General features: G+C 38.1%; 1 protein-coding gene across 2 annotated transcripts in view; it reads right to left on the reverse strand.

The window, feature by feature from the left end:
- Positions 1 to 1,610: 1,610 nt before the first annotated feature.
- LOC101858475 (claspin) overlaps positions 1,611 to 13,773 on the reverse strand; it is a 34,746-nt gene continuing 22,583 nt past the window's right edge. Inside the window, exons 19-26 of one of the 2 annotated variants that reach the window (XM_005093520.3) lie at positions 13,519 to 13,559; positions 12,221 to 12,353; positions 10,956 to 11,077; positions 9,932 to 10,053; positions 6,702 to 6,762; positions 6,052 to 6,125; positions 5,082 to 5,246; positions 1,611 to 2,724 (exon numbers count right to left, since the gene is read on the reverse strand). In XM_005093520.3, the coding sequence (XP_005093577.1) occupies positions 2,569 to 2,724; positions 5,082 to 5,246; positions 6,052 to 6,125; positions 6,702 to 6,762; positions 9,932 to 10,053; positions 10,956 to 11,077; positions 12,221 to 12,353; positions 13,519 to 13,559 (874 nt within the window). In that variant the 3' untranslated portion in view covers positions 1,611 to 2,568. Of the gene's footprint in view, positions 2,746 to 5,081; positions 5,247 to 6,051; positions 6,126 to 6,701; positions 6,763 to 9,931; positions 10,054 to 10,955; positions 11,078 to 12,220; positions 12,354 to 13,518; positions 13,560 to 13,773 lie in introns of both variants that reach the window. The other variant, XM_013079836.2, reaches the window with a different exon arrangement.

Below are 13,773 nucleotides of genomic sequence, written 5' to 3' on the forward strand. Positions count from 1 at the left end.
GCATCCGATACTTTAATAGGCGTCCCAATTTAATTTTTGACTGTGTTAACAACACGAGTTCGGACTCTTTATAATACTAAATCTAGGCCCAAGGCCTACGCAATGAAAGGCTTTGGGCAGGGGAAAAAGGAGGGAAGGGGGAGCTCAGTGAAAAGGAAATACTTGGGTCTAAAGTCTCATTTTCTTTATACTATCGAATAAACTAAGGCACAATGTGAGGTCAGTGATTATAAAACATTACCGAAATTGATTAACTTTTTGAACTAAAGTTTAAAAATCTCTTGGCGATGTATTTCCCTGTCTCGTACATTTCAAACAATGAAGAGAGGGAGCCAAAAGCTCAAGGCGAAAATGCGTGACGTCAGGACTCTGCGCGATGTCACGGTGGAAGGGTTCAGCTAGGTTTTCGCGGCTTTGGTTGATAAAAGGGTAAGACTACACTAGCCAAGGTAAGACTTCTACGATAACCATTTAAACGTTTTCTGGAAGAGCAAAGAATGGTTTATCAACAAGGGTGGTTTGAAAAAAATATCATATGACGAGAAAATTTATCAAAAATCAATGGTTAAAAATTGTCTATTTTTCAACTTTAAATATTTCGAGACTCATTAGTCACACATCGACCTGGAAAGAAGCGTTTTGAAGGCCATCCACAGGTCTTTAAAGACATGTATCGGACTTGAATGTTGGTCCCCTAAATTGAACAAAAATATGGGCACTGTCGCGATGAGACGTCATGTCCGGAAACAAAACCCTATGGGACTTTCCGAAGCCAAATGACTCTATAGTGAGCGCGTTCACTGAAGTGCCTATTAAGACAACGCATTTCTGGTTCCCATCAGAAAACACAGTCTCTGAACAGCTGATAGATGGTTGATGCTCTGTAGATGTGCAGGCGCCTTATCTATTGTTGAAATGTGGCCTTTATCACAATGTTTCCCAGGATCTCAATTCAGTGTCTACACCAAAGCAAAAATGTCCAAGACTCGGTTGTAAGAATCATCATGAATGTTTTTCAATTCCATCAATGCAACTGAGGTGCTTAGCCCCCTCGTTACCAGGGGTTATGTGCTCCTACTGTCAGCACTGCTAACTTTGTACATGGTATGGCACACAGCCAAAAATTACGCATTTTCATGATGTACCAGGCAACAAAGGGGTTGAGAGAAAAGTTGTTTTAACCCTGCCTGGTTGGAGCATGATACATCAAAGCAGACAGATACTGAATAAAATGAGTTTCCTAATCTATGAATCAAAGTCACATTTTCTGCGTGCATTAGTGAAGAGCCTTACCATTTCTGTAGACACTGGTGTGTCCAAGGCTTGATTTTAGTTTTAGTTAGTTTTAAACCACTTGTTAAACAATTAGGTCATACAAGTGCCAAAGATTAGAGGTGTTACAAGAACTAGAGAGTAACAAACAAAGAAAAGGAGGAGAGGTAAGGATGATAGATGTTTGATAGGGAAGAAGGAGCAAACCACACCAGAGCATCTGCTAATTACTCATTAAGGCTTGATTAGGACTGGAAAGTTACATATAATGTATATATATAACAATGACATGTCTGATACAAAACATTGGGCCCAGTGTACAAATTGGAGAGGGCACCTGAAGTTTATAGGTGAAAATTTATTGATTTGAAAGTAACAATAAAGCAATTGCATCAATATAAATTACAACAATAATGGTCATCAAATGCAAGTGAACAGTACACACAAAAATGTCAGAGTGGGCTATTCACTCTTGTACAAGGAAAATGGCTGCAGTCAAAATGTACAAGCTTGTGATAAAATAATTTAACAGTGAACCTGGAATACTCAACTCTTCCCATACACAACAGAATATAATGGCACATGCCAAAATAGACAATCATTTACTATTGGAAGGGCAAAGCAAGAAGATTAAGGATTTATTTTCAAGTATTGTTCAAACCATCGCAATAAAATTAAAGGGTAATGCCATTTGACCCTGTTTTACAGGGTGAACAAAAACATTGTGCTCACTTTCCTCCAAGTTGTTATACATACAATCAAAATCAAACCCACTAAACACTCTAAAGTGAAAATAAAAATAATGGCTAAAAATCTGACCTCAAAATTGTCATAGGAAGTTTGGTAGCCAATACATGGAATTTACATAAGCTCTGTATCTCAGCCTGAAGGTCATACTAGCCCAATTTTCAACTATATTTTTGGGAATGCAATGAATGATTTTTTACACCATTCAAACATTCACCTCCCTTCTGCTTTAACGCAAAATTGAAAAACACACTTCCCGAGAAGTAATAAGTAAATGCCATAAATCTATTATCTTAAATAAGAGACTGATACTGTGATACAGGCAAGAATGTTTTCCTAGTGCTGAACTTCAATTCAAGCCAAAGGCATCATCAGTTGCAAACAATGCTGTACAAAATTTACAAGTGTATCAACCTCAGGAATGCTATCATAATTCTGTCTCTCTTTTGCCTATAAAGTCTTGTTTATTTTCTTCACAGAAAATGCAATGATAGATTGAAGTCCAATAACTCAACGCATTTGAATGTTGCCTTCAACAGTTTAACAGCATCATTTTTTTTCTAATAAATTAAAAATACTGTTTTGTCGCTTGATCTCAGGTTTGCTGGGAGATTCTGATGCCATCTTCTGCTTTTTTGCGGCTTGAATATGACCTTTAGGCACATCTCTAGCTTTTCGCTTCGGAGGCTGGAATGGCTGAGGTGGCTGAAATAGGAAAAGTTTCAGCTATTACAATTTGGAAGTGGATCGTTATCATTTAACAAACAGAGGTGAATACTAATGAACAAACTTAGACCAAAGTGAAAGTGACATTTCAACAGCGTCAGTTATTATCATAGTGCTCCACTGACCACACACAGATCTTAATCTTGACTATAGAAGTGGGATAAAATATGAATTAACACCAACACTAATGAGGAGGAGCTTTCCAAATTTTATGTAGAGTGAACGTAAAAGGCGTAGGAAAGTTTTTTTCCACAGAAGGTGGATTCAGGAGGTTCAGAGGCCAAGGTTCTTCATCTCTCATGCACTACCTTCACTAACAACAAAGCACCCATAATATTTGCTTTTGGCTAGCTTTTACTTTTAGTGAAACCTTTATTGAAAACAGCAGCAAAATCAGGATCAATGATCATAAGTTTGTTCATTACTAAAGAGACAAGTCAAAGATGCATTTGACAAATGAGAGCAACCCATGAGTACTGTTTCTTTGTTGCAATACCACTGCTTTCCTTAAGGTTGATTTCCATCTCAAAAGTACAGCACGGGAATATAAAAGACATTCTTAGTGGAGTATCTAAGGACAGTCGCCACATTTCACCATCCAGGACAAAAGAATTGAAGTGTTATTCCAAATGTTTTAGACAGCAAAAAGACAAAATAAATGTGTTATACTAAACATTTTTAGAACAACTCCGCACAGTTCTTGGCTCACTTTTTTTAGTTAGCGCTTTATGGCACTTGCAACACAATTGGGTCCATTGAAAAGTAACACGGTACAGTTTTACACTGAGCAGTCAAAACTGACAAAAATTAGGTGTCACAAGGGAATAACAAACACAAAAAAGGAGGAGGAGAGATAAGGATGACAGATGTTTGATAGGAAAGAAGGAGCAAACCACACCATAGCACCCACCAACCACCCACGTTCTTGGCATAACAATCTGCATCTAGGCTTTTATTTTGTTTGGTGACACAATATCCAGACCTGCCACTCTTATCTATGAAATCGAAAAATCAGGATTTTGGAGTAAAAAATTCAGGATCTGGTGAAAAAAATCGGGATCAACGGCAAATCAGTCATAAGGGGCACTGGGGGGAGGGGGGTCCTGGTTCCTGGAATAAGTTCACATTTGGGCCTCTAAACAGTGGGAAAACTGAAAGACAGCATATATGTACTCGAGTCGGAGTCGGATAGACTGGGGGAGCGCAGGTTGCAATAAACCTGAAACTCGTAGTTTTGAAAACCCGCGTTTTCATAGTTTGACTTTCATCGCATATACACGCAAGGCAACCCCCCCCCCCTCCCGCCGAAAAAAAGATAGCGCCAAGGTTGTTCATTTATTTATTTTTCTTATTCCTTTCCCCTCAATTAGTACCTGTATCACGGCACGCACTTTAAGCCCAAGTGTTAAAAAAATACACCCCCCTTCTCCCCCCGGTCTTCCACACTGGGTCCCGAAAAACACCTCGACCAATGCGACCGGTGTGAATGAACTTTGTTGACCCCGACAGCCGACGGTCCCCGACACACGCGCTACTCACACTTACGAGGTCATGTCACGTGAAGCGAATGAACGTTTGAAAGTTCCAAGGTCTTGATGATGGGCCCGACTAACCAGAACGACGAAGCTTGCTTTTAAAGCAACAGCAGAACAACAAATAGATTATTCTTAGGCCCATGTCATAATTGTTACAGTACTCAGGACACCATCGGAGAATTCTCGGTTATAAAAGCGAAAGTAGATCTTGAGCGTATCCAAGTCGGAATTTAAAATTGATACTGCGTCGGTTTTAGTTGAAATAATGTGCGTATGTCATCTACTATAATCGGCATAGATGCTTTAGAAAGTAGCATTCCAAGTTCCTGCCCATAAAAAGTCCAATCGGTGCTTCTAAGCAAAAGAGATTGCGAACTTTTTATATATTTTTTAAAAGATTCGGACGCAACAGATGCAACGACAAAAAATCAGGATACCGGCGACTGAAATCGGGAAAATCGGGATGCTTGAGATTTGGGGCAAAAAATCGGGATGAGTGGCAGATCTGTATCTATCCTTTGGTAAAACCAAAACCAAAACAAGCTGGCTGTGGCAGTCAAAAAAGAAACAAGCATCGCAAGTTTTTACATAGTCTAGACTAACATTTTTTTCCCATTTATCTCAAAAGTAGCAACAATGAGATGTGTCATTTTGCTAGCACAGTGACGATATGTAGGCTTGCAAGTCTAGCTTTATAAAGTCTAGCACATTATCAAGTATAACACGAGGTCGAAAAAGATATTTTGTCAGAGGGCTCCAGGCAGTGAATACATTGAACAGCACAACACAGAAGTCACTTACCAGGTTTGCTTCATTTTCATTCTGGTTTTCTGAATTATCAACAGCATGGAAGACGAACGCTTTTGCCTTCCCAGAGGACTTGCCCCCAAACGCCCCCTTAGCAACTTGAGCAATTTTGACCAAGGCCTCCTTGCTCCGAGCCAGGAATGAACCTTTCTTTGCCAGCTGCATGGGGGTTGGGGAAAGAAAATTTGTGGTTAGCTAAGAAAAGATAAAATACATTAAGATCATAATCGCCATATATATATTTAATTTTTTAAAATGATATCAGAGTAAAAGCAGAGAGAGCGATTGACACTCAGACATTCAAACTTTAAGCAACAAGTCACGCGACATCATTAAACATCTCAGATTTTTTTAGATCTGTTAATTCTTGAAGTGGTGTCAGTATCAATTACAAATCGACTGCTTAGTGTGAGACTCCATTGAAAAGTGACATGGTACAGTTTTACACTGAGTAGTCAAAATGATGTAGGAAGCAGAGAGAGCCAAACAGTCAAATATTAAGTCTCAAGCCGCACCACGCCACCATCAAACATCTAAGCTGTCTCGAGACAGATTAATTCTCAAGGAGACAGAATGCAAAATGAGGTCACAACTTTCATGTCATATCTGCGTATATGTCTATATTATACAGACAGGAAAGCGGAATGTTTCAATTGGCTGACAAATGAGAAGGCGGTAGCAACTATCAAACAAACCTTTGCATACATCTACTATTTAAACGCAGAGAAAACTATTTTATCCCAGCACCAACCTATTTTATTCCCTGGAGACAAAGAAATTCTCATGAAAACAATATTCTATCACACCATACACCTTATAATATATATTGTAATACAGCATTTATTTCATAACCCTAAACACTTTAATGCTATCTTTAAGCAGAGGTGAATTGAGGAAAGTAAGTAGGTACTGAGAAATGTGAAAGTATAGTGATCAAATAAGAGAAAAAAACAAGTATCAATACCTTTGGTTTCGGTTGTGAGGGAAGTGCCGCAGATTTACAGGTGGGCTCTTGTTCTGCTAAAGGCAATGAGGGCTCTGAAAAAAAGCAAGTTTTTAAAAGATTAACAATAACATCTACATTAATAGCTTCAAAAACATTCTCAGAAGAAAAGAAATCTCTCAAATACAACATATTAAATGCAAGTGGTGTCATTGGGAAGAAACTATAGACATATTTTCCCACAGCAACATCTCATCTTGTAGACTTACACCTTGTACAAAATAAACAAACTAATTCAGTGTCTATTGTCTGTTATCTGTCACCTGATTTGCCGAAATGGTTTAGGAAGACAGTGGTCAGAACACCCCCTCACACAGTACTGATAAGAGCATGGGCACAAGGTCCAAAATGCCATTTGCAATGAGCAGTAAGACGTATAAAAAAAACCACCAAAAAAAACCCAACCACACACACACACTTTCCTCCTTGTCCAAAAGTGGCAAAAGAACCATAATAAATGCCAAGCAAAGAAGAGGACAGAATTTTCCCAATATTTTCCTATGCCATGTGTGGGTTGCCAAAAAATAACCTGATCCATCTCGTAGCCTTTTTCAGCTGAAATCAACTCTCAACAGAAATACTATTTGACCAGTTTATTATAGCATTCTCACCTTTTGTCAGTAGGATTTTCCCCATCTTTAAGAAGTTATTGTTTCCACCATCATTACTTTGCTGAAAAAAAAATTATATGGTTATATATATTTATAAAAGTTATGACTCATGATCAAAACATCAAAGCCACTTTGCATATTGAATAGTTAAAGAACTGTAATTCATTGGTAAAATACAGAAGGATGTAAATTTTAACATACACTCATGACATTCTTTAAAAATGTTGAGCATTCTCAACTCAGTGCTTCCACCAGCTGAAACTGAAAAGTAAGGAAAATTGTGGCGGCGTCCGGGTGCGCCCCCGAAGAAATTGCTTTTAGAGGGTTGAAAATGGCATTTGGGAGCCTGTTTGAAGAGATCGCCTACAAACCATAACATTTATTTTTTCACCAAGATCTAGATCTACATAATATATTCCCATTTAAAAACAGGTTCCCCTTCCATTGCTACTATAATTCAATTCATTTGTCATCACACCATTGATAGAAGGCAAACCTGGGAATAATGAATAGATATGTACCTTCACAATACACTTACCCGGCCTATACTCTTAAATTTCACGTCTGAATGTCGCATGTCACAACCTCAGAACACCACTTCTAATTTTTCTTGATTTTAGTAGTTTTAGCATAAATATTTCTTTCATTGCGGCCCTTATCGCGTTCCCGTGCCCTAGAATCTTTGTATTGATCATTTCTCTAGATCTAGACAAATTTGTAGAAAAGTATCTTTCTGACAGTAATTTTCTGTCAAAGATCACAAGTCAATTTACTTGAGCAACGCGCAGATTTTCCAGCTGCTGCAACAATCCGAAGATAGACAGACGGAATGAGTGAATGATAGAAAGGAGGAAATTGGCACAAAAAGTTCATATTTTGATCAATCCATAGGTAAAAATGTACTGCCGGCCAATCCGCAATGAATGCATGGGGCATAGCGGAATAATGGTCGATTGCAGGAAATGCACAATCTGGCAGGTTTCTATAACATTACCGTAAATATCCGCAACTTATACTAGTACTAGATGATACGAAGGCAAGTACGGATCTTTTGCTACGGAATTTCGGTAGTATACGCTGTCGCAGCTTTTTACGGAGGGAGTTGATAATCATGGAGGAACAAGTACGGAACTGGCAAAAAGTACGGATTTCCGTAAAATTACGGAAGAGTGGAAGCACTGTCAACTATCTTCACGTTTACCACCACACATCTGACACAGAAAAATGGGATATTTTCTTGGAGAACATTGCTTAGAATGAAGAAATTGCAGTTCACAGAAAGCATAATGATGATAAAGGGGAAAAAAAAAGAGGCAAAGCTGACAGTCAACAAAAATCAGAGCTGCCAACCACTCAATGACCAAATACAGGAGTTTTCCTCAGAATCCATCATAAAAATCAGATTTAAGGGAAAAATTGGGAGTCTTCAGAATCCCAGTAGATTCAGATTCCAAGTATAGCAAATGCATGAAAATAAAAATAAGCATTTTCACATCATTTACAATAAGTCACATAAAAAATGCAAAGAAACCTGTACATATTCACATTTTTTTACAATAAATTGCTTTCAACTGATGGAAATGGAATTCAAAAAGAAAAAAAAGTAATAGAATTTTAAGTAAATTTGATCAAGGTTTTTCCATAGAGATATAAAAAACAAAAGAATCAGAGAGATAGGACTCACTTGACAGGTCTACAAAATAGTCACAAACAACCTGCTTTGGACACTAAAACTAGCAATGCCAATCTGGCTTCTGCGCAGCGAAAATTTGGTCCCCGTATGCGGGTGAATTTTTGACCGGGTCGGAACGTAAGTGACTAACTTTCTCAACCTCAATCTGCTCTATTTCTGGACCAATGTGAATGAAACTTGGCAACTAATCAGAAAATAGGGCAAACTAATGATATGTGGAAATTGAAGTTCATACACATAAATTAACTTATATCTTTGGTGTCGGGAACACTTTCGTATCGGGTGTACCAAAAACTATAAGAAGCTTGATATTCAACGCGGAGACGCTTATAGATCTATCTTTCCTCTATAGTGTCCTCACATTTGAACGTTTTGTGTCAAATAGTTGTTTAGACTTGATCATAAATGCACGACTATCACCTATCCAAAACGACTTCGCACAGAGTCCGGCCATTTTCCCCTCACTCCCTCAGCAAATTATGTATGTGACCTACAAATCCCCACATGACTATTCCGAGCCCGTTCATTGGTCACTTGAAATAGAGCAATGGCAGACACGCGCATCCGGTTGTTTTTCTCTCTTGTTCCCCTGTAACATCGCAATGGGGGCATTCCGAGACAAGCTTATTTCACCTCGGGGTGTTCGCGTCTAAATGGGAAAAAAGAATGTTTAATTGTACGGCATGCTAGATTGAATTAACTTTAAGTTCCAAATGGTCTAAAGTCACCAAAGAAAACTTTGCCATTATCTAATCACGCTGCCAACATATTCTTAAAGATCCCGTGCCTTTTTCGCAAAATCGTAATACGTACACCAAAATTTTAATTATAACAAAACAATTACGAAATAATTAGTAAATCTGACTGCAGAAATGATTTCTCCATCCAAAAACACACTGGGTAGCCAAGTTTCTTTCGAACACTCCAGTTAATTACTGAGATATCATTGTTTTTCTGACAGAATCTGCTATTGCGTGGTCCACTTTGAGGAGTATTTTCCTATATGTGGGTTATCCATATTTTGCCGACTTTTACAACCCCATAACTTTTTTATTTACGAACCAATTCTTAAAATTCAAGAAGCATAATTGTTAGAATTAAACATTCTTTCTTAAGTACCAAATTAAAAAGGGTTAAAGCGAAAAATTAAATTTCCATTGGCATTGCTGCTAAAACATTCTTTGGCCAGTCGATTCATAAACAGAAAGTATTCCCCCCCCCCCCCTCCCAATTGGGAGTGCATCAGGCTTCTAAATAACTGGATATCAATAGCATTTTAAAGTCTTATAATTAAAAGATAAGACATTCTATATATACATCTATCACTAACACAAATGTTGTTGGCATTCAATCCACTAGAGAGACCACAGGGCATCATGGTTTTGAGCTGCCCTTCCAAGTGCATAATATAGTGACATTGGCACAGTATGAAATACAGTGATAACAATACAGCATGAAACAGAGAAGAAAAAGTATAAGGCTTTCTTTGCCCACATCATTTTGAAAATCATAAATGTTACAGCAGAGAATATCTTACACTTTCTTCCAGAAATTTTTCTCTCTCCATCCTGTCCTTTCTCCATTGAGCTTCATCGTTTTCTTCCTCTGGCTGCTCATGGTCTGACTCGTCCCCAAACATATCTTGCTGAGACGCTTCATCTGCACAACAGGATTAGTGTGAGAGAATTAGAGCTGCCAACAGCACAATAAACATGTTATAAAGGACTACAGTGTGTAAAACTGAATAATAATACATAACTGCAGCAACATCTCACTTATAAAATGAACTGTCAAATGTCCGCACCGCTCATAGCGTCATCTACTTGGAAAGAAATGATAGAGGGGAAAGTTTTATACTCTCCATCAAAACAGTTGAGATATCTCACTTCGAACAAAGCTGAGGATTTTCAATTCAAATGTGAAGTCGGTCCTGTTGTATGGATGTGAGACATGGAACGCATCACAGACTTGCATAAAGAGGATCCAGGTTTTCTTGAACAGGTGTCTAAGAAAGTTACTAAGGATCACATGGACAGACAGTGTCACCAATGGGGAAGTATTAAGGAAAACAAGACAGATCCCAGTCAGAGATGAGGTAGGAAGAAGGCGGTGGCGATGGACTGGACATAATCTTAGGAAGTCAGGCAACTGCATAACAAAGAAAGTTTTGGATTGGAACCCACAGGGTAAGAGATCAAGGGGAACACCACGTGGAACCTGGAGAAGAATCACAGAAATCAATGCACAGAAAAGTGGGAAGACATGGAATAACATCAAGAGGCTATCCCAGGATAGAGAAAGGTGGAAGGTGTTTGTCCATGGCCTATACCCTGGTGCAGGGTGAGAAAGGCAATGATGATGATGATGATGATGATCAAAACAATTCAAATAACTGCAGATGCAAAAGAAGCAAGTTTATATTATTTCACTTCATAATGGCAGACAAGAACATAAAACAGATCTCTACGCATCACATTATTACCATTGTAAATAATTTGTATATGGCGTTAAAAAAAAGTATAAGCCCATATCTTTTCCTCTGATAAAGAAAGCAATCATACCCATATCTTTCCATCTAAAATTCCTCATTCTTCCTCCGCCTTCTGAGTACAAGTCACCATCTTGTAAGTACATCTCTTTAAACCGCATCACTTCTCGGTCATCATCATCCTGAAGCCGTTTCCTGCATACGAAAATAGTTAACGTCAATATTATTTTTTAAAATAATATTTAAAAATTCATTAGAAGTTCAGGAAACAAGTTCCCAAACAAATAACTAACAAATTTGAAGTTTTGCTTTCTATTCCACCCATTACCATTTATTAGTGTCAAAATCAGGCGCGCCAACTTTTTCAAAACCCAGTCAGGGACACCAAATGATATAACATCAAATTACTTGACAATGAATAAAACTACATCAAGTGGGGCTGGTTTTGATGTAGTATAAGCGATCAGGCTCTCAAATTTTCAGATTGTTGAATCTGGGACAGTTGCGTGAAATTTGGGACAGTTGGAAGGCCTGTTAAAGTATAATGCAAACAAATGCACTCTAAATACAATTATAATGAATTCTATTGTAGAACAAGTATAAAATAAAAAATTGCTACAACATAAATCGAAAAATTTACACAACAGCAGACTACAGAAAAGATGATTGTATATGAGTTATGAGAAGTACACTGTCACAATAACGGTCATTTAAAGCAAAGAAAAAGCAAGACAAACAGAAGCAAATGAGAGAAAGAAAAGAAGTAGCACCTATCTGTCGTACAGTACCCTCCTATACCCGCAAGGAAAGATGTTCAACCTTTTAATGGAACTCTTCAATCATATTTCACAGAATGCTGAGAACCATTACAGAAATTTTGAAAAAGTTTAATCAACATAAGTATGCACATTCTCAGACAGGCACACACATTCCCTCTCTCTTCTGGCACTGTGGCATCATAAACCATCAGCGAAGCCGATAGCACACAGGAACTCAAAACTTGTTCGGGAGTCCTTAAAAAAGTGCTGAGAGTGGGTCACTGAAATGTCCCAGCAGACGTGTGGACATTTCAGGAACACGTGGTCCATAGTCTCCTCCTCCTCCTTGCAGGCTCGACAGGACGGATCTGGAGAGTCTGCTGGCGCAATTTTGTGGAGATATGATCTCAGCTTAGGCAATTTTCCACCAGTCCTCATTTGCAGGCACACCCAAGACACAATTATGCTCAGTTGAATTTGCACTCAGACAGACCAAGACAAACACACACAAAGACAGACATGCACTCACCAAAAAGACACACATGCTAAGACCTACACCTATAGACAGACATCCACTCACATGTGCACTCTGCCAACTTGATTTCTGAGGGCCTCCTCAGACACACCAGCCATGTCTCTGTCTCCAGCCTCTTCCTCTAGAATGTCGTCCTCCTCCGCAAGGTCATCATTCTCATCACTGTCGTATTCACTACCTGGTAAGTTTTTTAAAGGACATTACATGAGGGACCACCAATGGGTCTTGATACAGATGTTAATATTGAAAGTCAAGATGTGATATAAGGGAAAAGCAAGAGAAAGGGGACAAAGTGTGATTTGACCACAGACAAAGAACAAAAAGGGCCCACTGAAAATTGTGTAGTAAAAAAAAAAAAAAAAAAAAGTGGGCCATGTTGCGTCCTTTCAAAGGTCAGCGGCCTACATTCTCTTTTGTGAACAACATATGCAAAAACAGATGTTCCTTAGAACGTTTGGGAATGAGAAAACATAAAAAAATCTAAGTTTTTGAGAGGGCTATTAAAAAGGGATCCATCATTTCCTCTGACCACACACCAAGAAAGGTACTTGAGAGATGACTGACTCAGAAGAGGAGAACCACTGATGTCTTGGGACATGAGTATGTGCTAAGTTGATATTCATAATTCACTCACACGACATTAAACTGAGAAGAAAGTGCATAAATTACCTAATATATTAATTAAATATTATTTTCTTTTACCGACATGATATATTGCAATACTTGGGAAACACAAGATATCCAGTGCAACATTCTTATCTGAAGTAAACGAAACCATATGAAGATCACAAATCTTTCTCAATGTGTCAAACAAAATTGTGGAAAATCAGAGAAGTTTATACGAACTAGTGTGAGGCAGCGTGGTGAAATCAGGCTCTCGTCAAAATAATCAAAGTGAAGAAACTGGCATTTTTCCACAGGTTTGTGAATTTTTATCCAATTTTCGTTTTTCGTCTCAACGCCTTTCATGTCCATTAAAGAACACATTTCTGTATAAATTTTACTGAAATATGTTGATTAAAGGCACAAAATGTAGATTTTCTGTTTCCACGGACTCTCAAGCTAAGAATAACTAATCTTTGGCGACCATTTTCTCGCTAAGTTTACCTCTGAAACCAGGTGACCACCACTTCCTTTATTCGCAAATATCTCGACTTGTGTTCAAGATAAATGGACATTTTTTTTCATCCAAAGCAAAACAAATGAACAGGCTTTAAGATGATACCAATAATTCTACTAGCCCAAAAATTGACGAGAGCCTGATTCCACCACGTCATGACACAAATCGCTACGTAACACATGTGTAGTTGATGCTCATTGAAAAAAAATCCTAGTTTCTGTACCTGATAGCTCAGCCTCCTCTTCCACAAACTCTCTCCGGATGCTGTTGACAGACGAGCAATAAATATTATTATAAGCTGAACCAACAACAATTCGCAAAATGTCAACAGAGAGTACTTTATCTCTAGAAGAAATGCCTTTTTAGGATTTTATATCTATATCTGTTACAAAGTAAAGACTTTCCACAGCATAAAAATAAATACAAATTCAAAATTTCAAATGCTACAAACATTTAAGGTATCTTTTTGGGAAGTAGA

The sequence above is a fragment of the Aplysia californica genome, unplaced genomic scaffold, assembly GCF_000002075.1.
Source record: "Aplysia californica isolate F4 #8 unplaced genomic scaffold, AplCal3.0 scaffold00065, whole genome shotgun sequence".
In the NCBI taxonomy this organism is placed as follows: Eukaryota; Metazoa; Mollusca; class Gastropoda; order Aplysiida; family Aplysiidae; genus Aplysia; species Aplysia californica.